General features: G+C 40.7%; 1 protein-coding gene across 2 annotated transcripts in view; it reads left to right on the top strand.

Annotated features, from left to right (window-relative positions):
* Nucleotides 1-740: 740 nt before the first annotated feature.
* Nucleotides 741-27,099, top strand: part of SLC24A2 (solute carrier family 24 member 2) — a 131,546-nt gene continuing 105,187 nt past the window's right edge. For both annotated transcript variants that reach the window (XM_084834580.1, XM_084834581.1), the window contains exons 1-2: nucleotides 741-1,016; nucleotides 3,262-4,337. In XM_084834580.1, the coding sequence (XP_084690706.1) occupies nucleotides 3,411-4,337 (927 nt within the window). In that variant the 5' untranslated portion in view covers nucleotides 741-1,016; nucleotides 3,262-3,410. The remainder of the gene's footprint in view (nucleotides 1,017-3,261; nucleotides 4,338-27,099) is intronic.

The following is a 27,099-nucleotide window of genomic DNA, read 5'->3' as shown; positions in this document are numbered from 1 at the left end:
GTATTCGTGCCTCTTCTTTTAAATCCCAGCCTTCCTCCAAGAAGTTCAGGGTTTCCTCATCCACAGAACCCTGTGAGCTAGTTTAGGCCAAGATGAAGTGACCAGTGCTCACTGGTGGTCACCCCCAGTGAGGAATGAGTCAAATTCGAGCCCTGCCGGCCCAGACTAGCCACTCCCGCCTCCCGGGCACCCTCGAGAGGCTTTCGACTACAACTCCCATCAACCCCAGCCAACACGCCGGCTGGTGCGATGGTGGGGTGCAGCCCCCAACGACCCCCCCAGATGTGTTTGGACTACAACTCCCATCACCCCAGCCAACAATGCAGGCGGGGGACGATGCTGCAGTGCAGCCTTCCCCGGCCGGCGCCACCCAGATGCGCTGGACTACAACTCCCATCGCCCCCAGCCAGCCGACCTGGCGCTTCCCTAGCGCCACGCCGGGGGCACCTTCCCTCCACCACGCGCCCTGGCTTCTCGGCTCTATGAGTCCCCGCTTCTTTCCTTCCGCCCGCAGAGCTTGCGCGAGGGGACGGGTCTGTCCGCCTCCCGGCGGCGGCGGCGGCGGCTCCTGCGGGAGCCGAGCGCCGCTCCCGGGAGGAGGAGCGGGCGGGCTGAGCCGCTCCCCTCAGCCGGAGCGGTTCAGGCCGGGGCAGTGGGCGGGAAGGGAGGGCGTGTGCCTGTGTGTGTGGTGGGAGGGGCTCCAGCCGGGGCGGGGCGGGGCGGGGCGGGGCGGGCGGCGAGAGGGGGCCGGCGGCAGTGGATGCTGCGCGGCGTGCGGCACGGGTCGCTCTCGCCCGGCGCTCGTCCTGCCGCAGGGCCGGGCGACAGGCGGCTGCCGCCGGCTGACAGCACCAACCGCCGAGCCCCGCTGCTCGCCCGTCGTTTCCGGGAGGGGGGAGGGAGTCGGGCAGGCGGCACGGACGGGCCGACCACGCTCTCCTCCCGGCGAGAGAGGGCGGCTTCTCCCTCACGCCAGCTCCCTTCTGCCCAAGCCCGCGGCGGGAGAGCGCTGTGGGGTAAGTTAGGCTCTGCACGGGGGGTGGGGAGAGGGTCAAAAAGACGTGGCGGCTGGGGGGGGGGCTGAAGGGAGAGGGGCGCTGCCGCCAGGGTGGACCCCGAAGTTGCCCCCTGCCCCCCACCGACCCTTCTGCCTTGCCTAGCTTGTTTGGCGGGAAAGGGGGTGCTCCTCGTCTCTGGGGGGTCGAAGAAGCCCTTTCAGATTTGGACTTCCCCACTAAGCCCCTTTCGCAAAGTTTTCTGCCCCGAGCAAACACCTCGCAGCCCCCGCGCCCCAATACGTCCGCGCACCGTAATGAGACATCTTCTTAAAATGAAGCTTGTGCGTTTATTTGTTTTTATGTTGGCTCCAACGTGGAATTGCAATGCCAGTCTATAATGTATACTCGGAAGTAAGGAATTTGCCTATCAAATCCTTTGCTGCCAAGCATCTACAGAGTTTCTGTGGATTCTGAGGATTTTAGTTTTGACTGCTTTATTTTCTTTATGAAGGAATGGACGGAATATGATTTGTTGCCCACCCCCCATTTTTTACGGAGAGAAGTTATGGAGAGAATGAGATTATCTGTCCTCCCCGTCCTCCCCATTTTTATTTATTTTTAAATAAGGGACAGAAATATCACCTCTCCACACACTCCCATTCTTGCATTTAGGAAGTTTTGTTTCTGTGAAAATGGGATTTTGGTTTGGAGTGAAATATTTCAGCCACGCTATGATGGGCAATGGCTTCCCCAAAGGAAAGGCAGTATAAGGAACCTGGAGTCTGTACTGTAATAGGATCAATTCACTAGGAAAAGTGCACAGCAGTGAGTCTGAGGGATGAGCAAGGGTCGAACAAGGAGAAGCTTAGAGAATAATTAATTCCTCAACCCTTAGTACATCATGGCTGCTTATAAGAGTGGGGTGGGGAAGACAGAAGTCGAATTAATTACACGTATTTTCTCTTTCGTTGTGGTGTCTGCCTAGGTAAAGAAAAAACGTCAAAAGATTGTGTGGAAGGTTTGTACCTTCTGCTTTTATAATATCTTTTGTGCTGTCTGTAATCCCGATTGGAGTGGGAACAAATGGCAGCTATGACTTTGCTCTTAATAGGAGGATCACATCGGATAGTATTTGACTATTCTTCTAACTATATTTCAGAAAGCTGCAAGGCAAACTTGAGAATTTTTTTTTTAAACTTTTCAATACTGTGGCTGAATCTACACATAGCAGTTTTACCGTGAACATACTGCAGTGATAACTACTGGTGCCTATTGGTGTCATGTGGACCAATAGTTACCATAGCAGTTTTACTGTTATACTGCAATGTGTAGTTTCGGCTTGAGTGTTGTAACTGAATATGTTCATAACTTAATTTCCTAAATAGATAACTTGCAGATGGATACACAGCTTAGTTAAGCTGAAGTGTCTGGATTTAACCTAGTCTAATTCACTTGACTTCAGTAAATGTGAACTGATACAGTGGCTTAAATACTAACATTTCAGCTCAACGCAATTGTGGACTGGGCTATTCTTTGTGAGGCTCTAGGCGCAGCTAGACCATCACTCATTTCACTTTCCTAACACTAATCTTCATATTTCTTGTTCTTACAAACTCTTTTCTCACCAAATTGCAGTCTCAGGTTTTTTACATAATGAATGTATGCAGTTCCATTCATTATTGTTAGTATTATATTATTATTATTATTATTATTCTATCTTATTTGTTAAAGAGCCATTAAGGTGGTGTTCATACAACATATGCACCTGGATGCGTTTGATATAGCATACTGGGAAAAGGAATGAGGTCTCAGGAGTCAGATACTATGAATTGACCATTCCTGGGATCATGAAGTAGCCAGGTTTGGCTTCTCCTAGTTATTTATTTCAGAAATTGTTTATACTGCTTTTCATTAAACATCTCTCTCTCTCAAAGCAGTTCATAAGTAAAATCATAATAACATGCAATAATATAAATCAGTAAAACTGTAAACCAGTAATGAAACAATAACATATTTCATTAAAATAACCAAGGGCAGTTGACGATGCTATTGGTCAAGAAAATGCCTCGGCCAAACAATTATGTCTTTAATTTTCTGCGGAAACCCTCTGATTTCTTCTGTAAGATATTAGTAACTGGGTGCACTGATGTAAATGATTAATGGCATGCAATGGCTCGCATTAACCACAAATGACTCCCTGTTGAGTGTATACATCAAATGTTCACAATTGTAAGTAATACAGATATTTCTTTCTCCTTTTAAGCATGACCAAGGCATGAGCTCTATATGAAGCATAACAATCCTTGATTCTGAAAGTGCATGTTAAAGCACCATCTATTTGAACAGTAAAAGAAGAATGACCGAACAATCTTTCTGACTCTTAAGTTATTGGACCACAGGAAAGAGCTCAAAATGGCTCAGTGTAAAAACATTGCTGTTCATATTCTCGAGGAATGGTGTCTGCAGGAACCATTGCTTGGCTGTAAGAAACACCAAAATGTTAGGAAAAAAATGAGACTGATACGAATAATGGGACTTTTCCTGGGTATTATGGCCATGAGCACATTCTCTCTTTCAATCAGTGCCTTTTTCCAGTTGGAACCTTATAGCAGAGAGACAACCAGCAATCTAGGTAGCCAAACGTCTAAGCATATGCATCAAAGAACTCTGCTGGACTTCAAGGAACAGAATCAAAGTGGCACTCCAGATTCACCTGTTTCTGTGAAATATGAAGCTGGAAATGCTAACCACACAGAACACAAGGGAGAGTATCCAGAAGATCTTTTTTCTCTTGAGGAAAGAAGAAGGGGTGCTGTGGTCCTTCATATTCTTGGAATGGTTTACATGTTCATAGCCTTAGCCATTGTCTGTGATGAGTTCTTTGTTCCTTCATTGACAGTCATCACAGAAAAACTGGTGATTTCTGATGATGTGGCTGGGGCAACGTTCATGGCTGCTGGTGGCTCAGCCCCAGAACTATTTACTTCTTTAATAGGAGTCTTCATAGCTCACAGCAACGTTGGCATTGGAACAATAGTTGGATCAGCAGTATTCAATATTTTGTTTGTGATTGGCATGTGTGCTTTATTTTCTAAAGAAATGCTGCACCTTACTTGGTGGCCACTCTTTCGTGATGTGTCCTTTTACATCATGGACTTGATATTACTTATCATCTTCTTTTTGGATAATGTCATTATGTGGTGGGAAAGTTTAACACTGCTGAGTGCTTATATGGTCTATGTGACTTTCATGAAGTTCAATGTGCAAGTAGAAGAAGTGGTGAAAAACATATTAACCAAGAACAAAGTGGAGAAAGTATCACCAGAACCTGAAGGAAAGGTTAGTGATTTGGTCAGTATATATGGAAAAATCACATCATTGACTTCTGAAATTGTGCTGTACCTGTGCCAAAAACATAGCTCAGGATTGCCTCTGGGTCTATTTCTAGTTTGAGTTGTGTTTGCTGGCAGCCCCTATTTTACTTGAATATTTTTATCTGACTTTTCTTTCTGTATATAGGACCCTCAGTGTGGCTAATAATAACGTTAATTTAAAAATCACGAATGTCTGTGCAGCCAACAAAAACCTCAGAACATAAAGCCAAAAGCAAACAAAGCACCAATAGCAGGAGCTAATACAGAACAGTGCATATAAAGGCGCAAGGAACATTCCGCTACTGCTTAAGTAAAAAAAAATGCATCAAAACAATAACATGACCTGGTGTCTGAAGGCGTGCAGGGCACCATACAAGTCTGCTGGGGTAGTGAATGTCGTGGCCTGGTTGCAACCACTAAAAAGGCTCTGTCTCATGCACCCATCTGCTGCACCTCAGACAGTGATGATACACAGAGCAGGGCTTCAGATGAAGGCCTAAAAGTGCATAGCTAGGTTCACAGGAGAAGAGGTGGTCCATTAGGTTTCTCACCCAAACCAATAGGGTGCTTTATTTCTAGTGCCTTGGGAGTGTGTTGGGCTGTCGTGTTTATGGGTGTTGCGAGATATGTGAACTTGTGCCTCTACGTGGGGACTCTCTATGCCAATTCTGCAATTTGTGCAATCTTGGCAGCTTCTTTTTTTTTTTTTTTAGCTGTTGCAACGGCACAAATTGCAGTGGAAGCTTATGGAGATGGTGTGGCAGAATCAATTCACCTCTGCCTGAGTGTGACTTGGCATTAACCCTGTGCTTTCTAGTCTAGACGTGCTTGCTAGAGGGTTGATGTAAATGTGAAGGTTCAGCAATAAATTGTTGCAAGTACATCATACTATGTGTTACAGAGCTAATTCACTGCTGCATATACTTCACTCGCTTTTTCAACACTGGCTCAATTCACTTATTATTTGTTAGACAGGTTTGGGAGTGCAGCTGATAGCATAACAGGATGGATTTACCCAGTTCAGGATGCTGTTGTAGCTGCATGATGCTCTGTGTGCTGTTGCAGCTTTGTTTTCCTTTAGATTCAGGGTAGCTACCCATGACCATGTCATACAGATTGGAAACCCTTTACACCATGCTACATCTTTGCTCACAGTTGCAAGAATTATCATAGCAAATGTATAGCAAAAGCAGACTTTTTCTGCTCTGGGGCGTTGTAGATGTAATATGACCTGTCCTGAATGGCTAAGGAATTTTACTTATTTATTTGCGGCATTTATTTACCGCTGAATATAATAAAATCTCCCAGCAGTTCACAATATTAAAATACAATATTAAAAACACAACATTAAAATACAACTTCAGAAACACTTCCAAATATAATAAAAAATCAAGAAGCAGTAAAATGGAGCAGCATAATTTATTTACTTACAGCCCAGGGAATAGGGGATAGGCTGTGCACTACCCCCACCCTCATCTGTCTACTGTAAACTTTTATCCTTCCATATCCAGCTTTAACCATGGTTAAGGGCAGAAAATTAATGAAAATATCAATTAAAACCACACACCATGGTTAAGGGCAGTGCCAATTTAAGCCTTAATCATGATTAACACGCCTTCCAATCTTGGTGGGGGCAAATTTACACCCGACAGGAGAGGGGCTGCTGGAGTGGAATGCACATTCCTGTGGCCCATTACCAACCCCTTTATCATGGTTAAGGAATGGGCTTGTTACATCTGCACTGGCCCTGTTTTAATGTATGGAGTGGGAAATTCTAATCCATAGAAGTGATTAGAACACTTCCACCAGGAAGTGGGAATTATTCTGGAAGAAAATATGTGGACTTCCATGTGTCAGCACGTACAAAGCATGAGAATCCCACCAATTTCAGTAAGGTCATTACAATGTACCTTCTATTTGGGATTAGTAGGGAATTTTCCTTTAGCATAGTTGTGCTACTGCTTGCCCACTTCTTAAAAAATTTGGCTAGATGTGCACAGGCATAACAGATGGGAGCCTATAGCCTTGACTGAATTATAAAATGAAAATTAAGCAGGTTTTACAAAATGACTGAGTATCACTGCAGCATAGCTGCAATTTGTTACTTTAAAAAGTGCACCTAATTGATTGATCTTGTTCTGAGATTCTTCAGCAAGGTAAGCACAAAACCTACAAAATACTCATAAAAGGATGTGTGGAGAGGGAGCTGTGATTAATGATAAGTGAACAATCATAAATAGTGTTCGGTAGGTATCCAGGATACTTGCAGAGCCGTATTCCACGTAGCAGTCACAAAAACCCTTAATGTTACCTGGGGTAAGGGGCATTTCACAATTTCCCCCAGGTGCAAAATAAGATGGCTTTGAGTGCTGGAAAAATGTGGCCTACTCGTAACAGAAGTGAGACCTTGAGAGGAAGTTGGAGAACCCTACTTGACAAATAGACATTTATTACACAAAACTATTCATTCAGAAAGGCCTTCACTGGATTAGGTTATGGTCACACTGGAGTTCTGATTACTGATAATAACTGGGGTTGGTAAGGACTTTTCCCTTAGAGTGTCTAGAGACCTCGGGATTAGTATTTTGGGGTGTTCATTTGAGCCATGTCAATTCGGTTTCTCTGTTAGCACTGCTGAACAGTGCACCTGTTCACTTCATGTTGCACTGTAGTCTCGATGATCACTTTCGTAAATCTGTGGCAAAGTGGTAGACAGGTGGCCTTCCTTAGGACAGAATTTTATACTAGACAAGTTGGACTTGCAACAAAATGCTGTAGTATGTGGTGCACTTGTTTAGGAAGTCAGCCTGCCAGGCACACTCTCTTCCAGAATACTCCATTCCATTTCCCCTTCCCCACACAGCTTTCTGTTTTCTTCTCCCTCCAACAGTCACTTCTGAAAAGGTTCCATCCTCAGTGGGCTATTTTGGGTTCTCCCCCCTACCAACCCCTTAGAGTTTTTTTTTTGTATGTCTGCAAAACTTGCGGTTCACTAAAGATACTTTCATCTTGAGTGTGGATGATGCCATTTTGGCTACATAAAGACTGGCGCTCAGAGAATTGAGTTCACTGTTAGTATATATATGGTGGCCTTTTCTTCCTGTGGCATTCTATAAAATGCTCTCATAGAATGCTGTAGAAATTGCTCTCACAGAATGCTCTAATAGTTCTGCATCTTGTTAGTCATTAAGTGATTAGATAGCATTTCTTCTTGAAATGAAAGAGCTTTACAGTGTAATCCTGTAGTAATATCTACTCAGAAGTAAGACACATTGAATTCTGTGGGGCTTAATCCCAGGTAAGTATGTATAGCATTGCAGAATTAGGGATTTCTGTTGCATCTCGAAAAAATATTTTGAAAGTTTGGCTTTCATTTACAGGGTGGTTTCCTAAAGCGCTCAACAAGATTCTTCTGTTGTCTGCAGAAAGCATTAAATGACTAATCCCAATGGCACATGGACTGTGGCTTCTCAAGCGATAGAGATTAGAAGCATTGCAGAGGTAGTATATTCTTGGTCTCCGTTGGAGGAGATGCTGCCTCATGTTTTAATGCCTTGTTACCTGCTGCAGGTTTTGGCTTTCTGTTTCAGGGAAATTAGAGTAGTCAAAGGCAACAATAAGACAAGCTTGTAATTAAGAGTCAAATAAGATTGGTTTTCACTGCAAAGTATTTTTCTTTCTTTCAGTGGAATATTTAATAAGAAAGCAGCAAATTAAGTGCATTCAGCATGGAATTAAAACAAATTTCTCTGGCAATGGTTGTTCTAGGCATTTACAATATTGAAGACTAATTGGGTAAATTCCTACAGTTTCTCTATAACTCTGCCTGCAGATATGCAAAATGAGCTTTAGCATTGTTAAGCTGGAAAGTGGTCAGTCAAGGAAACTGTTGTCCCCAGTATTTATCTTTAAGACTTTGTGTTTTAAGCTGACAGCAGGTCAAGGGAGTTCTGAGAGGCCTAAATAAAGAACCAAAGGACTAAAGGGTTATCCTAGCAACAAATCCCCAATCCCAAACAATGAAATGTACACAGTCCCAGTTAAATGAAGAACATTTGGATCTGAACATTTCTGTGGGGCTAGAGGACAGTCTGTGTGTTGCACTAAAATCACTGGTGCAAGAAACGCTGTTATAAAGGGTCTATAAGCTGAGAAGTAGTTCCAGCATTGTGAGTACACTGGATGGGTTCATGTAATTTTTGTCATTTGGTGAAACCGAGCCCTGTCTGATATTTTAACAGTTCAACCCAATATATGTCTACTCAGAAGTAAGCCCTTTTGAGTTTAATCAGATCTCCTCCCAGGTAAGTGGTTTAGGATTGTATCTTAAATCAGTAAAGTTTCATTTCACCACCTGGTAATCTGTTGTGCTCTAAACTAAAAACTTGGAAGTCTTTAATGGCACTCAGATTTGTTCTAACAATAAAATTATTAATTTTCAGAAGAACTGAGTTCTTCATTCATTCATTCATTTTATTTCTATACCACTCCATAGCCAAAGCATTCTGGACAGTGATACATTCTTGCAATCTATTTTACTCTTATTTGTCAGGCATAAATCTTGCAAAAATCCCTTTATCATGTTTAGAAAACTTCAGGAAAAAAGGAAAAAGAGTTTAGCACTTCTGATGAATTGACGAGAGCAAAAGCAAACTGGAAAGTCGTTGGTTAAGTTCAACATGGTAGGAAAGTAGAACAGCTTTAATATTGGAAATCTAGTGTACTTCCCCAAGTCGCAGAGTTGGCATGTCTGCAGTTGGGGTGTTGCTAAAAATTCTAAGCTCACCACCATGTTCTGAGTACAAGGCTCGACAAGTAAAGAAGCCAAATGCAGGTGGCAGAACAAGATCATTACAAAATGGCATAATTGTTATTGCTAATATGTTCTTGATAAACAAATTATGCAAAAGTTATTTGCAGCATTGTTTATGTTAGTTTGCAGAAGCTTGCCTTTGCAAGAACATAATTTCACGATAATATGGCTTGAAATGCTCTTGCTTGTTCAGCAGAAAGTTTGTGGGGTGGGAAAGTATGTAGAGGATTTTGGGGAATATGTTTTCAGTGATAAAGAGACAAGAAAAATATACTAGTTGTGCCAAAGTGGTAACATTGACCTGGTTCGTACAGAATGTTAACCCATGGTTTATTTAACCCAAGGGTTGTTGAATTCTGAGTTGCTGTGATATGTGAACCCAGCCGTACTAACAAACCCTGATTTGTTAACTGGGAACAACCATGAAAGAGAACCCATGGTTTGTTGTTTTGGTGTGAACACTGGGCTATTTAAACCATGGGTTGTCTTGATAACCTGGTATGCATGACATGTTGGGCTCACCGTGGTTTATTTAACCCATGATAAGCCATGGTGCATGCTGGGCATGTGTGGCCACTATTATGAATATACAACTCTCAATTGGGTTGTGGTGTGTGGTCCAAACCTGGCCACCGTCAGTTATTTGAGGGTTAAACCCTTGATTTGTAGTAGGGTTATGTAAGGGTTGTTTTATGGGATATGGTCCCAGGCATGGTCTGAAGGCACATGAGACAGCTACCTTGCTGAAGCTAAGCAGGTCTAGGTCTGGTCAGTGCTTGGAAGGAGACCACCTGGGAACCACATGTAGTCACCTTGAATTCCACAATGGAAGAAAGGTGAGATATAAATGAAATAAATAATAATAATTTTACCATCGAATAACCCAAGGTGGCTGGGTTCAGACGACATGCTGCATCATCATCATGAGTTGCATATTCATTATGGCTCATCGTGGGTTAAGTAACCCACAGTGGGACTGATGTGTTATGCAAACCAGCCCATTGTGTGAACCCAGAACCATGGGCTGTTTTGTCAGGTGACAGAGGTGGCAGGTAAGAGTGGTACCCCCAGATGTTCTACATGCCAGTACTACTGTGCCACAAAGGCACGTCAGATACAGGGAGTTAGCAAGCAAAGGAGGAGAGAGAGAAACCTAGGGATTGAGAAAACTGCAGTTTGTTTGATCATCTGCCAGATAACCCTGGATAGGGCAACAAACCATGGTTAATCATGGATTAAAAAAATGGATTAGCGTTATGTGCGAACCAGGTCAGTATTACACTCTTTGTGACAAGTGAATTTTTCAGGTGTCTTTGGACAATACATAATTTCCATTAAAAGCAAAGGAAGCCATGTTCATATATAAGAAAGCTTTTGCAAAGCTTTTGAACGAATCATTGTAGTAGTTCTGGAATACATTTTGTTAATATTGTCTTGAAACGTTCTTTTTCTCCCAGTTTATGTCTGATTGTCCTTAAATTGCCAGAAGATACACTGCTTCATAATTAGGGAATACTCAGACCTCCTGGCTGACAAACCTCTTCGGCAATACTCAAAAGAAAATTATGTAAGAAGCTGTTTTGAGATAATTGTGTGTGTGATGTTATACACAATTGATAATTGTGATGCTACAGTAAAAATGCTTCCACAGAAAGAAATATTGTGTGTGTGTGTGTGGGGGGGAGTTCAAGAGATAAATTGGGAGGGGTGCAACAGCTAGACTTGCTTTTTATTTTTATTTTTCTAAAAAGCTGGTTCATGTGGCTTTAAAATACAGTGATATGCTATCCTAAAATAGCACCACTTTGCTTCTGGGGGACCGTGTGATTATTTGAGATTCACATGCATGTGAATCATGAGCCAAAAAAGGCAAACAGTGAAGACTATTAAATTTTTACAACTCATAGATTACTCTGTAAAGGGCATTCTGAATGTATTGGGGCATATAATTCTGTGGGCTGTCATTGATTCTCCCTGTGAAAACTCTGGAAAAGGCCTACTTGTACCAGAACCAATTAGATGTAATTAAATGTGTATTTTTGAAAAGTTTTACAATACAGAGTGGCCCAAAAGTAGGTATGCAGTATAGTTTATTTGCATTTTATTACACTGTTTATTACATTTACATTTGTTTAACACTGTTTAATCTTGTAAGTGCTCGAAATGTATTCCTTCAATGTTCCAGGTGTTCTGGACAGGTTCCTCGAACCTGTCCAGAACACCTTCACTGGACAGTGCACCCCACACTGTGATGCCTGGCTGGTTCAGTTGAGATGTGATAGTCAAATGAGGATTTTCATCTGCCCAATACACACAGTTATGCCTGTTAATGTGGCCTGACAACTTGAAAGGAGCCTCATCTGACCAGATGATCTTATCAAGAAGGTCTGGTTCATTAGAGATTTGGTTACGCATCATCTCACAGAATTGCAACCGACAGTCTGAGTCGTCCTCCAGAAGACCATGTAACAGTCTTGGATGGTACGGCTTCAATTTCAATTTACGCATTAAGCATTGCAAGGATATTCTAGGTATGGATAGCTGCTTAGACGCATGTTGTGTGGACTTTTCGGGACTGTTCACAAATGTCAGAGCGACTCTCATCTCATTTTCCTCTGTCATAGATGTCCTAGGACGTCCAGATTTTGGTGCATTAGCCACTGCACCTGTTGCTTCAGATTTATCTCTAAGATGATAAATTTTCAGACGGGTTGGTGGAGGAGTGTCAGATGCTTCTTGCCACGCTGTGCGCACCCGCTTGGCATTTTCAGTCTTTCAGTACTGCTTTAGAATCCACTTTCTTTGTTCTTGACTCAAGTTCGCTGCCATCATTCACAATATCAGTAAAAAAAAACCCTAAAAAATTAAACAACTGTATACCTACTTAAGGGCCTCACTCCCCTCACTCTCTACACTTAACTGATTTAATTGTCACTCCCTGTCACTCACTCTGCCCAACGGTCATTCTGACTCCACCCACACATCTTCTACTCACACATTCTCTCCCCCTCCCATCAACATTCTAAACAACTGTATATCTACTTTTGGGCTACCTGCTATGTAGTTATAGTTGCTTCAGTTTAATATCTACTAGGAATGAATAATTGTAAGAACACTTGGCCATTTATACAATGGGATACATGGAAAAGCATAGTGAAAACTCTCCACCTCTGTTCATATGCCTTTCAGTTAAAGCTGTAAGGTTTAGGATACAATCTATACGTATTTACATGAGATATCAGTAGGGCTTATTTAGGGCACAATCCTATGGAGATAGTTGTCAGCTTCTGAACTCGGAGGCTGACAACTCTCCAGTGCAGGGCAGCTGGAGCATGGAGGTGATATTTGCCTCCGTGCTCCGGCCGCCCTGCATTTCTGGCTAGACAGGCAAATTCGCCTGTCTAGCTGGGGAGGTTCAGAGCAGGAGTGGGGGGAGGCCATGTGATACATAGGAAGCTGCATAATGTGGCTTCCATGGTCTCCTCCACTCCCTGCCCCTTTTCCCCATCTCTGCAGTCCGTTTCTAAGTACGGAGATGTAGCCAGTGCAGAGAGAACTGCCGGCTGTGAGGGGGAAGGGGCAGGGAGCATGGTTTTTGGGAACCATGGTCGGAGCCCTGTCTCTGACCTTGGTTCCCAGAAACCGAAAAATCCTGTGACCCTCTAGACAGTGTCTAGTGGCCATAGGATTGCTCTCTTAATCCTAGATAAATTGGGACAGGATTGCAGCCTGAGGTGACCAATTAAATTAAATATGAAAAGCAAAAAGAATAATCACACTTTGCTTTTAGATGAGGCACACATGTGTTGTAGCAGATATTTCAGATGAGAAAAGGAAGGTTATGTTATAAAAGAAGACGGGTCCAATCTGTTTTATAATTCTGTGTGTTTGTCTCTCTTTTTTGTATGCTGTCTAATTATCAGTGTGCCTTTATGAGTTCTTTGTTGAGAAGTTGAAACACTGAAAACATTATGTAGTCTTTGACCAACATGCTACTTTTTCTGCCAAGGGATTCGTGTTAAATTACTAGCAAAAGAGAATAACTAAGATAGGTATAGGCATCCACTGAAGATATCTGTGTAGTTTTATTTGAGGTTGATTCTCAGGTCCTAAATGAGAAGTGAAACCTGAAAAACAAAAGAATAAAAGTCACTGCGTAGAGATTTCCCCTGCTTCAAAATGGCCATTTTTGAACAGTAAGGTGCTTGTTGCAGGAATCTAGGGTAGGTGGCCGCTGATAAAAGTTATGAGCAAAGCTGGACCATAGTAAATTGGCTACGTTTCTTCTGTGTTATTGGCACATATAAAGAACTTTGTACTTTCTTACTCTGTTGGGTGGGCAATTGGGGTTTGATGTGCAGATCTGCTGTAGCAAGAACCCAAAAGGCTGCTGCAGGGGTGGGAGGAATACCAGCTGTGTTCTGGATAGCTGTAGCTGGAGGTGTGCCTCCTTCAGGTGCATTTGTAGTACCTTTGATTGGGGTAAAGCAGGGATGGGGAACATATGGCCCTCCAGATGTTGTTGGATTACAACTCCCATCAGCCCTAGCCAGCACAGCCAATAGTGAGGGATGGTGTGAGTTGCAGTTTAACAACATCTGGAGGGCCACATATTCCCCATCCCTGGGGTAGAGCTGTAAAATCTCTGGAAATTTTGAGGCCACGGGGAAAAAACCCTTTTTTCTGGGGGGGGGGGTTTGGGGGGACACACAAAATTTGGGGGGAAAGGGAAAAATAAGCAATACTTCTATTTTTAGTGTTCTTTACAGATCTAAATTCACTTTGCTGCGCTAAGACAATCTTCCCCAAAGTGGTGCCCTCCAGGTATTTTGGACTTGGGCTCCCATCAGCCTCAGGCAGCATCGCCAATGGTCAGGAATGGTGGGCATTGTAGTCGAAAACATCTGGAGGGCACCAGATTGGGGAAGGCTGCTTTAGGAACGTAAAGCAGCCTTTCAGTTCCTAAAATTATTTTATGTATGATTTGGTTTGCTCATAAAATGTTCATCATATTAGTAATTTGTAATTACTATCTGAATAAACTATACTTTTACATTTAATGTACCAAAAATGATACTTTTATGAACAAACCAAGATAAACGTAACGTATTTTAGGTTCCTGTTTAATGTCTGACTAGAGGGCACATCACAAGTACTCTCTGAAACATCTGAATCATCCTAGAAACCACAAAAAGCAGGAATAACTGGAGGCAGAGGAAGACTGGTATACCACATCTGTTACTATTTGTAAGGAAGTTTAGGGGAAATCCTAAACCTGTTCCTGTTTGTGGGGTGAAGCTTAGAGAAATCTAATCTCAAAGTTAATTTTACCCAAGCCTCAAAGTTAATTTAAAAAAAAGAAACATAGGTGGGATAACCCACATGCTGTTCCGTCGCATCTGATGACAGTAGCTGGATAACCTACAGTGTTTTTTTCACATGAGGGTTTTAGATTAGAACTACATCGAATGAGTGCTACAGCATCAGAAACACAGGACTCTATGGAACAAAACCCAAACTGTCAAGAATGCACATTTACTGTCAAGAATGCACAATGGTGACTCTGCTCACATAAATGTCTATCAGTAAAATATACTTTGGATAAATAATTTTAATAAGCAATGAAAGAAATAACTATGGTGGGAATTTTACAGACAGGATTTAAAAAAGCATTTTTTCCCCATGGCTTCATAGAATCAGGGTTGGAAGGGGCCTACAAGTCCATCGAGTCCAACCCCCTGCTCAGTGCAGGAAGGCTGATTCCCAGGCAGTCCCCCATCCAAGTACCAACCAGGGCTGACCCTGCTTAGCTGAAATTATCTCCAGACATTTTACATCTCTAGGCTTTCTATAAAAGTGTTCTTACTACATATTTTTTAGAAATCATTTGTGGGGTGGGGGTACAAGCTTGGTAACAATATATAAACACCTTGTCTTAAATTCTAAAAGAAAATATTTCATAATCCAAAGCTGTTCAAATTTTACAGTTTTTCAGGAAAAAACAAATCGTTACCAGAAAAAATCAGGGAAAAACTATTTTTTTTCCAAATGTTTCTGGGTTTTTTCCCCCTGAGCCTTCACATCGCTACCCTGGGGTAAAAGGCAATTTCTGTAAGCCTTGCTTTTCTGCAGGTATCACTGAAAAGACTGAGGGTTTTATCATTCTGCTGTTTTGTATGCTGTGCCATGTTATGGTGGGGAAGCATCCCACAGTTGCCAGTAGAAAAACCAGCCTTGAGAGGTGTCATGTAAATCCTAGACGAGTCTTGTCTAGCAAGCTCATGCAAGTTACTGTTAAAAGACCCACTGACTTCCATGACAACGGGACCAGTCCTTGCATCTTCTAAGGGCAGGGAGGTGTTATCCTTTCTGATGTTGTTTGATTCTTGACTGGCTGACATTGCTTCCAAAGTAGCTTAAAAATATCCTTCTGCTCCAGCTTGATTCAGCTGCAACTGAATGTGTACACTGGCAATTTTGCAGGGTCTTCAAATGCTGGCAAATTTAGATATGTATCTTGTCCTCCAAATTATTAGTTAGTTGCTGCTTTTATTGATCTGCTCTGAGTCTGTTGCTTCCACTCTGTTCTTCATTTTTAAAGATGTATTTCTTTAAATGGTTAAGCCATAAATAGCTGTGACCTTGAGTAACTCTTTTGAGGTGAGATGTGGGAACAGGCTTAAAAGACTTGTGGCATTAACAGCTCTACAGAAGGACACATCCTTACATTTAGAAAAGGAAAGGAAGAAGGAGGAAAGGAAAAAATGCCCAAATAGTTTTATTTTGAGGAAATGGACATATTTCAGGGAATACTTGGAATATTCAATAGCCAAAAGGTGGGAAGGAAGGAAGGAAGGAATGTTCAAACAGTTTTTATGTTGTAGGAGATATAAAGATATATCTGGTAAGACTTGAAGATTCACTGGCAAATGCAATAAATAGAATTAATCATAAATTATGTTCAGGGGTTAAGTCTGCTTTATCACCACTTTAATGCTTACTGCTCCGAGACTAGTTTAAAATAAATGGTATTGTGAATGACATTTATTACATATCTAACCAGTGTCAACTTTTCACTTCTTCGCTCTTGGCACATGGGGTGCATTCTGTAAGGGAGGGGTGTGGCATCTTAGGCCTGGGGCCAAATCTGGCCCTCTGGAGTTCCCAATCTGGCCCTCCAGATGGCCATGCCCCCTTTCCCCTGACCACTGATTGTTTGGTCATCTTCCAGTTTTTCTGCAGTTTTTTCCCCCATCCTAAAAGGTTGAACTGCTTCTCCTAAAGCTTAGTTATTGGCAGTAAGAGCTTTAAGATAAAGTATGCTGGTATTTTGGCCCTGCTCCTTTTGCCTTCGGTCCCACCCACCACTGGGATGTGGCCCCTGAGAGTTTCTCTTTAATAGAATTTGGCCCTTGAGCTGAAAGTGGTTCAACAACCCTGCTGTAAGGAAACTGAGGGTATCCCTAATACAGTGGAAAAATTAGATGTTCTTTGTATTGGTTGGGAATCAAGATCCCTGTTCAGAGCTCCTTTTTTCCTTCAAATTTTAAGTAGTAAATGTATTGGACATGTATAAAAGTTGTTTCCTCTTCTTTTAGTGACCCTTTATTTTTCAGCCTTTCTTGCTATGTTGGTTGCTTAGTGCAAGAATCCTATAGCCTGATCTGAAGACTTCTGTGATAGCTTATTTATTGTTTAGGTTATTTTATTTATAAAACTTGCCATCATTTCTGTTCAATGACACTCAAGAAAATGTACAATGAAATAAGACACATAAACAACAAATGCTCCAGAGTATAGAACAAATATAGGAAGACAAACAGTAGTAGCAGCAGAGAAATAAAGAGTACTACATTTCACATTAAAATGCCTGGGGTAAATAAAAAGATTTTAACAATATGCCTAAAACTAAGGGATAAGATAGGGAAGCTATTTCACCGCAGCATCCCTACTAAACGAAAACCCTGGCTCAGATGGGCAGGTATGTCAGTATAACTTCACCAATGTGTTACAACACATTAGTCCTACCTAGATTAGACCTGCTGAACTGAATCCCATTCATTTAAATGGATCTAATCTAAATAACACTAACATTGGATACAACATCGGTGATATTGACCTGGTTCTAACGACATGACAGCCTGCCATGGGTTAATTTACCCAGGGGGCTGTTGATTTGTGGCAGCCACCTATGGGGGCCATTTTTGCATGGTGCCCGGTTTCCTGTGGGTTGTTGCATCATATGAACCTTGGCGGAAGGGGTTCTTTGAGGATTAGACAATCCTCAAATAACCCTAAAACAAGCCAGGCACCTGTGGATGCCATGCAAAAATGGTGCCTACAGGCACCTGGCACAACACAGCAGCTCCCATGGGAAAATTAACCCACGGTTGGCTGCTGTGTCGTGTGAACTAGCCCATTGCGCCTATTGTAGGTAGGTATGGCAGAATACACATTTAGGATGAGAGATCCTTATTCTGAAACAAATGTGAAAGCTCGTTGTTTGTTTGGCATTTGATACCTCCTTAATGATATTTTGTCCTATTTGGGAAGTTTTGTGGAGTAGCCTCGGTGGGAGTGAGCCTAGTTATTGCAATGAAATCTGCCTCCCGGTTGGAAGCTTGAGTCCAGCTTGAGTCAGAGTTGGAACTCCTTCCTGGCCTCAGAGAGTTTCTACAGAGAAGTCTTCCCTAACCTGGTGCTCTCCGAATGAGTTGGACTGCAACTCCCAGCCACCTGCTGATTTCTAGGATTCTTGCAAAGAATACTGGTCTAGGTGGAGCATGCTGTTGTCCAATACGGTGCTTCTTACATTAACTGTGTAAGAACTAGGCGCTTCTAGATGAGTTACCCTGCCTCATTCATGGAATTTTATGGGGGTTCTAAACACTTACACCTTCAAGTTGTAGCCCTCCCATGTTTTCCCACTGGTTCTTTCATCTTTTACTATAAAATATCCATTAGTGAGGGAAAGGCTGAATAGGTGCACAATGCCTTTTGACTGGTAGCGCAAGGAGCACTCTGCTGAGAAACATCCCAAGTGTGCATACTCAGGATCACTTAAAACAGATTAGTTATGCCTTACTGTAAGAAATTTTGAGTATATAGGCCTTGTACGTTTAAAACACATCAGTTGATCCTGAGGACTCTAGTAAAAATATTTAAAAATAGTCCAAGCAAGAATGAAGTCCACCTTTGGTGTCTCTGACTGGTTTCACACAACATGATAACCACGCTCAAGGTTGAATGTGGGTTGTTGTTGAAACATAGGCTGTCGTTGAAACGTGGGTTGTTGTGTTGTCTGAACCCAGCCATGTTAACAAACCATGGTAAACATGGTTTAGCATGAACAACCCATGAATAGCACCCATGGTTCCACGCTGGGTTGTGAACTGTGGGTTGTTTGTGGTTATCACAGCTGGGTTCAGACAACACAACAATCTAGAGTTCAACAACAATCTATGGTACAATGACACTGTAATGACTTGACCTTCAAGGGTTCCGTGAAATAAGCTCACATATAAATGAAGGCTCCCATATAGCAGACAAAAGATTTATTCTATATTCAACTGCAAACCAAGCACCAGCATAACCTCTGTGCTAGGAAAAGGCTAACTGAAAACACTTGGTTAAATACTCCATAGCTGTGCTGGGAAACAGTTAATCTTAAAGAGATATTGTAGCACATATCCCTTTCATATTAAAACAAGAAATATACATACATATATATAAAAACTAATATATCACCAATGATAAAGTAAGACATTGTAATCAGTTACTCAGTGGGACCAGAGGTCACCAGTACTTGGCCCACTGTTGAGGATGGTCTTTACCACCATCCTGCCTCAAGGGTCATATCTTTCAGGGAAAAAGAGGTCTGCCACAAGATGTTACACTTATGGGGATTTCTTTCTTCAGCTGGTAAAACATGTCTCACAAGGTATATTATTGTCCTCATTAATATCTTTTGTATCACCCACAGTTTCAGATGCCTGACTTTGAAACCTTAAGTGGTGCCTATTCCGACAATACAGACAACCTTCTGGAGACCTCACTTGATATGAACGAGGCTGCTCACATTTTGCTGTAACAACAGCAGGGAGCCATCCTTCATTTGACTCCATCTGTACTGAATCTCCTTGTAGGGGCTTAGGAGGCTTTACTGTACGATCATAAATATTTTTTTGTCTGTCCTGGGGTCTCTGAAGGTTGTTATGTACATCAATGGGAATCTTAGGGCACAATAGATTAGTTGTTACTGGAAGTTTTCTCCTTAGCATTCTGCCCATTAACATTTGTGCAGGTGAATATAATATTCTAGTAACTGATGTATTCCAATATTCCAGCAGCACCAGATGCGGAATCCACACGTGCATCTTCCGCATTCTTTATGAGCTGTTTTGTGGATTGCATTGCTCTTTCAAGCATTCCATTAGACTGTGGATACCTTGGGCTGCTAAAACATTGTTCAAACCCCTATTCCTGAGCAAACAATTTAAACTCTCAACTAGTAAAGGGCATATAATCGCTCACAACTATTCTCGGAATTCCATGATGAGGAAACACCTGAGCTGCAGTTCAACCTTGAGTGTGGGTTATTGTGTTGTGTGAACCCAGTCTAAGACTGGGTCATAAGATGGTCTTGCAAATCAACTTCACAGCTGTTCTCAGCAACAAAATATTGTTCTCTGTTGTGATGCAAAGTATTTTGGGGTTCCCTGTTGTGATGCAAAGTATCTTGGTCTTGTCTTATGGGCAATAAGACCAATTGGGTTTACAAAAGACCTTCTCCTGACTGCTCATTGGAAGGACAGATACTGAAGCTGAAGCTCAAATATTTTGGCCACCTAATGTGAAGAGAAAACTCTCTGGAAAAGACTCTGATGCTGGGAAAGACTGAAGGCAAAAGGAGAAGGGGACAGCAGAGGATGAGATGGCTAGATAGCATCACGGATGCAATGAATATGAACTTGAGCACACTCCAGGAGAGAGCGGAGGACAGGAAGGCCTGGTGAGCTATGGTCCATGGGGTCATGAAGAGTCGGACACGACTGAACGACTGAACAACAAGAGAGCATTAAAGTGTGAAATATCTTTCTCTTACATATTTTGAAAACAATTTTTCCTTATAAGGAAAACCATCCATAAACATTTTTTAAAACCACACCTTGATTAAAATTTGATAGAACTGTCAGAAACCAGATAAGGAGGAGTGAATGACTGGACTGTCTATATAATAATATGCCACATTAAAAGGTGGCAACCTACATGGGGAATGGCTTGAAGTCTGCAGCACTTGTGCTCCTCAATTAGGTTTCCACTGTAATATCTGAAGGAAAACTTAAGTGGGGGAGATGTGCAATGTCATCCAGTGCTTCCTGTAATGTCCAGAGCTGCTTTTAGTAAATTCTCGGAAAGGAAAATGTTGTACGTTTTTTGTTTTCTAAAGGTGGAGGGATCATTGAATTGCTAGCATGGCTGATTCAGGGATGCGAAGTAGTATGGTTGGCTGGGCGATGCTGGAAGTCCAACACATATTGGGGACACCTGGTTGGGGAAGGCTGACTTGACTTATATGACGTCAGCATACAATTGCACAGTTACATGATTTTTGTTAAAATGAAACCCCTCCCACCAGAAGTGGCACAGTTGTTTTTCTGTATTTAACATTCTAGAGGAAAAACAGGCTTGTAAAACAAAAAACACTGAACCTCTTACAGCATTAAATAGCATATCACTGCAATTAGAAATTAAATGTAAGCGCATTTCTAACAAGCAAGAAATAAATTGTAAACTCGTGTTAGGTTAGGATTTATGAGACTAATGGTTCCCCTTCATTTAATCCAATCAGGCAGGCAGAAAAGATGCTTCATAGATCTCACTGGAAAAAAAAGGTCTACTAGGGCTTGAAAGCCACAGGCTTTTAAGAAGATCAGCGTATGTAAGTGAATCAGCAGAATGAATATTGACTCTTAAAAAATGTTGACACAACATAGATATTTAATTGGTAGCTATGGCTTTGCCAAGGAATGTGGTAGTTGTACAAAAATAGCGCACCAGAGCATAGACCAGAAATTATGAGCACTTTTGCTGGGCCATCAATTATGCATGGCTGTTTTTAATGTGTATTTCTTTCAGACTAATTAGATCAATAACTGCCAATGTGGATTTACTGTTGGACCTAGGAGATGAGCGTTCAGATCCTAGCTTACTTATAGATTTCATTGGATGAACCTGGTCTACTTACTCTTTGCCTCAGTTCATTATTTTCATAGTGAAATTTATAGATGACTGCAGTTTTATTCAAAAAAGTTACATTAGGGGCAAAACAGACATTACTTTAAATCTGTATTTACTAGCAATTAAAAAAAAACCTTTTTATTACTCTAGAATAGGTGCAGAAATCCTGATCAGGACCCTAGTGTGGGGGATAGGGGGCCTTTTAAGATCCAGGTCAGGTTCCCTGGATCTACTCTAGAGTAAAAATGAAAAAAAGATGTAACTGCTAGATACGGATTTAAAGTAATGTCTGTTTTGGCCCTTAGCCTTTTGAAATATCTGAAGATATCTAAGCAGCTGTTCACAAGCAACTGTATACCTGGTGATGGGGTAAAAAGCAATAGAGATCTAGCAACATAAACGCAAACAAGGTCATGAAAACAAAGATTGCCTTGTTGTCTGCAATGGCAGTGAAGAGGTGCAACTAAGTGTGACTAGTCCCTTTGCAGGTATGCACATGACATTCTGTGCCTCCCTATAGCACCAGTTGGAACCGTCTAGATCTTAAACCTAAATATTTAGGGATGTACTCCTTTGCTAAACCACAAGACATATTTTGGAGCCCTAGATATTACTGCTGTTACTGAATAGAGACCTCTGTTTTTGTATTATGGAGGAGAAGTTTGTGACATATTGACATACTCTCATGAAAGGGGGTGAATATGTCTTCCAATTAGTCCTAAAATTCTTCATAGATTATTTTAACTTAAAAATAAGCACTGAGCTCAAAATTGACAACTGTAGGCAAACAAAGCATTAAACTACAGATACAATAGATGACATGATATCAGATGACATCAGTGGTACATAAGTATTCTCTAAGGTCCACCTGAATACAGGATATTGGAAGCTGAAGCAGGATCCCAGTTCTAGATAAATCTGTTTTATTTTATTTTTTATTTATTTGAGAATTTTATGATCCGTCTTCAACTCAATTGAATTTTCAATGATAAGTTCACAGCTGCATTCTCACCTCATGTTGGCCTAAGGAGATATGGTATCTCTTCAGCAGCAGAGATATTTAAGGATGTCATTTATGAGTTGTCAGGAATTCAGTAGTGAAAAATCTCAGTGTTTATACTGTACTTTCAATTAAAAATATTATTTCAGAAACTAAGAGAAAAATATTTTAAGGAGTGAGAGTAAATTCAGCAAAGATTATCTGGAATTCGGTTACTAGCTTTTCAAATAGCAATAACAAAAAGCAAAATAAGTGAGATTAGAATCCTACTGGGACTAATCAACTGAGCTTCATGATTTATTCCACACTCCATAAAATCACTATAGTACTTAAGCAAGCGAGATATAGAATGGAAATGGGGAAAGAAACAAGAGAGAACATTACAAGGTATAAGAGAAAAATGTCAAGGCATATTTCATTACCATCAACGGTTTCTCCAAAGTAATTGTAGATGCAAACCCAGTTGGATTTGGAACCATGTTGGTGGAAGAGGGCCCTATCATAGTTTAGTATAGCACTAACAGGCACAGAATGGTGATACTCGCAAATAGAAAGAGAAGCCTTGGCAGTTGTTGACCAGTTTTGAGTACCCTGATCAGTAACCTTGGGAATGGACTTCAACAATTCAAATTACAAGCCACCACTGAAGATTGAGCAATGGAGCCTGTGATTTCAATGGCAGATCTTCACCATTAAATACAAAATTAAACAGGACAAATCAACAGTTCCAAATCCTATACAGCAAAATCATTTGTCAACTTCTTGCTGCTCATGCCACGCCTAAATCAATGTCATTTTATAAAGTCAAATGAGAAACTGCAAAATATGTAATCAGTCCTAATACTTACAAGTTTGTTCGTGTGTGTGTGTGTATGTGTGTGTTGTGTTTAACAATTTTAAACTTGTGAGGGCTAGCTGTAAAAGGTGGGGTAATAAAAGACAAAAAAATAAATTAGGCAGATGATGGTTGCTTGACAACAAGGAAACTTTTTTTTATAATATTTTTTTATTTTAAAAAAACAACACAAAATAACAACATAAACACACAATAGACATACAGTACAATATCTCTTACAATTATAAGATATCTACCTTTGGCTCCACCTACACAACAAATGCTCATTATTATTCTCTAATTTTTATCTTGGTTGTATATCATACATTGAGTTCACAGACATATTATTTCTCTCCTTATTTTAACAACAACAACAACAAAAGAGAGTTAACCATCTCAAAGTTCAAAATCCATATACATAGATATAATTTTTCTCTATTTCTTGTACAAATTCTATGAAAGGTTTCCAGTCTAACATAAATTTAATTGTTGATCCTTCTTTAATTATAGTAGTCAGTTTTGCCATCTCTGCCAGCGCCATCATTTTCATAATCCACTCATTCGCAGTTGGTATTATTTCATTCTTCCACTTTTGTGCATACAATAACCTTGCAGCCATTGTCATGTAGAGAAAGAGGGTTCCCCCCCTTCTCTTTCACGTGTTTATCTATTAGTCCCAATAAAAAAGTTTCTGGCTTTAATTCTATAGTAGTCTTTAATATTCTTTGCACTAAAGACTGTATTCATTTCCAAAATGTTTTAGCTTTTTTACAAGTCCACCATAAATGATAAAATGTTTCCTCTTAATCTTCACATTTCCAACATCTTCCAGAAACACCTTTATACATTTTAGACAATTTAAATGGTGACATAAACTATCTATACATCTTATAAAAATTCTCTTTAAGACTTGTACATAAAGTAAATTTTAAATCTTTTCCCCACATACTTTCCCACTGTTCCATTAATATATTATGACCAACATTTTGTGCCCATTTTATCATACAATCTTTTACTTGTTCATCTTCTGTCTCATATTAATTTATACAGTTTAGCAATAACATGTTCGTCATTTTTACAGTGTTATTTCAAACTCAGATTCTGTTTGTTCAAATCCACCGTTTTTCTCATCTATTTTAAACCTTTCTTTAATTTGCAAATATGAAAACCACTGACATACATAACTTTCCTCCAATAATCTTTCCCTTGATTTTAATTTATATTCCCCTTGTGACAGTTCCAATAAATCATTATATCTTATCCATTTATGCGTACCATCAAATTCTCTTCTATGCATTGCTTCTTGTGAGGATATCCAACGTGGTATTTTTGATAGAACCTTAATTTATATTTATTCCAAATTCTTAATACAGCCCTTATATAGTGATTATTAAAATCTACATTCACTTTAACTTTATCATACCACAAATAACCATGCCACCCGTATCTCAATTCATGCCCTTCTAATTCTAGAAGTCTATTTTTCAACGTCACCCATTCCTTCATCCACATCAAGCAGCAGGCTGAAAAACAGGTTTTAAAATCTGGTAATCCCAAACCACCTCTTTCCTTTGCATCTTTTAAAATTTTTACTTTAACTCTTGTTTTTTTTTGCTTGCCATATAAACTTCGTTATATCTCTCTGCCACTGCTTGAAAGGTAAATCCAAAACTTTTTAAAATGTGCATAAGTGACTGTATTATACCAAAGTTCATGGTCAGAAGTATGTGCAGAGTCAATTTAGAATATGTGTGTGTTTGTGTGTGTGTGTGTAAGTAAGGGAATAACTTTCCTGGGCATTCTCCGCTTTTGCTTATAATTGCTGGCCCCAAACCAAATTGACTCTGGGGAGTCCAGCCAATACTACAATATAAAGCACTCTGCAAGTAAATTATTAACTAGGACCTATTTGTTTATTATGAGGCAAAAAATTCTATACAGAGCTGTGCTAAATAAGGCTTTATTACTTTGTTCAGTTGAGAAGTGAAAGTCATCGGATGCATTTGCAGAAATCAATAGAAGTTTTCCTATGGATTTCAGTTGGAGCAAGGTTTAATTCTAAACAATCTCATAGTTTGCCTTGAAGAAGCCCCACCCCACTTAAAAACAAGCCATATTTTGGATTGGAAGCAATCCATCTCTTATAATTCTGAATAAGGTTCTATCTATTTTTGTATCCAAAGTGTTATTTTGAACAAGATTATACACTTTAGAAAAGAAAATGAAAGCATAACTGCTAATAAACAAAATTACTACCGTATGGTTATTACTTTAGCACTTAGTACCAAACAATAATTTCTTCTGTAGTTCTTTCTTTCTTCTGTTACTACTGTACTTGTAGGTAGAGGAATAGTGACTTGTTCAAGGCCTTAGAGTTTTCATGGCAGAGAGGAGATTTGAACCTGGTTTCTCCTAGATCTAAAACAAATACTCTATCCACTAATCCTTAGGAAGTCCATTAAAGGGGTCAAAAGAGTCAACCTTGAGCTTTGGCTTTTATCAAAGGTAAGTTCTCTTCTGATTTCTGGTTAGTTAATGTACAGAGAAAGGATGATTGACTTGCAGAAATTCACATAGAAGAGTATATAGAATAAAGGTTCTGCTTTCTGACTTTGGGCCTGTGTGTGGAGTAGATGTTGTATTGCCAGTGCTTTGGTCTCTTCAGAAGTTGCCAGAAACAGACATAGGGAGGTTTTCAATCTAGATATCTTGTTCATGTGTAGACATTTTCAAATTAAAAGGGTGCATGCTTCTGTTGCATCTTCTCTGCACATATTTTCAAAATATTAATACAGAAGGCAAATGGAAATAGTCCCCAAATGGCAGACACATAAAGGACATTGGGTGGTATTCAATTAACCCCTCCAGCTGATGGAATGGTTTCCATCAGAAGAATAGGGAGGGGGGTCAATTCCCTCTCCCCACACCCTCAAAATCTGTTCTGGAGTGTTAGGGGCTTCTGGTACAGGTTGTTGGGGCATAGGGTGCTAAAGGGGAAAGTCCCATTGCTCGAGCAGAAGTCCACTCACACAATGCTGGATTTTACCCATTGAATACTAGGGTCCTTCAGGTCTTGAGGAAAAAACTGTAGCCAGTTGGCCAACTGGCAGCTGCATTCAGCCACATTTGCTGGTTACTAGATTTCCCATGGCCTGATTAGCTCCCGGCCGGCTCTTTGGTTTTTCTGGGAACCAGGCCAAGAAACCTCCATCTGATGTTCGAGTCTGTGACTCGAAACAATCCAGGGCTTACCAACTGCAATTTGCTTGACCTGTTTTTTCAAGGTTGGTTCCAGTTTTTCCTTCTTTGCTCCTTATGCTACTGTTGACTTTGGGCTTGGAATTATGTTTCCTTGTGCTCCAACAATGAAACTTTGCTCTCCTTTGGTCAGACTTTGCATGGACCTAAGTGATCCCACTTGGCTGCCAGTCCCCAGATTTGATAATAATCAGTTTAACCAATTCATTGTATAAGATGGGGGAGGGGAGTTATGTCATAATATCAGATTGTCTGCTATTTTAAGTTACAACAAATCATGTTGTAAGAATCCTCTCATTTGGAATAGAAACTACAGTCAAGGACTCTTCTGTGAAAGGACTGGGATCCTTGAGAGAGATTTCTCAGCAGCCTCACAAAACTAGAACTTCCAGGCTTCCTTAAGGGGGCTTCCGAGGCACCCAGATATTCACTCTTGTGTATTGTTCTTTCTAGATTAGTGTGTGCTGCCATGAATTGAGTGAGTAATATTTGGACCGTGCCTCCTCCAAGAGGAGCGGGAGATCATCTTTACTACTTAAAAGGACTGGCACTGTTGGGGTTTTTCATGTATGAAAGTGATG

The sequence above is a fragment of the Heloderma suspectum genome, chromosome 2, assembly GCF_057233095.1.
Source record: "Heloderma suspectum isolate Gila_16-S chromosome 2, 16-S_ref, whole genome shotgun sequence".
In the NCBI taxonomy this organism is placed as follows: domain Eukaryota; kingdom Metazoa; phylum Chordata; class Lepidosauria; order Squamata; family Helodermatidae; genus Heloderma; species Heloderma suspectum.
Note: the sequence above shows the minus strand (reverse complement) of the source record. Positions and strands in the feature narration are given on the sequence as shown.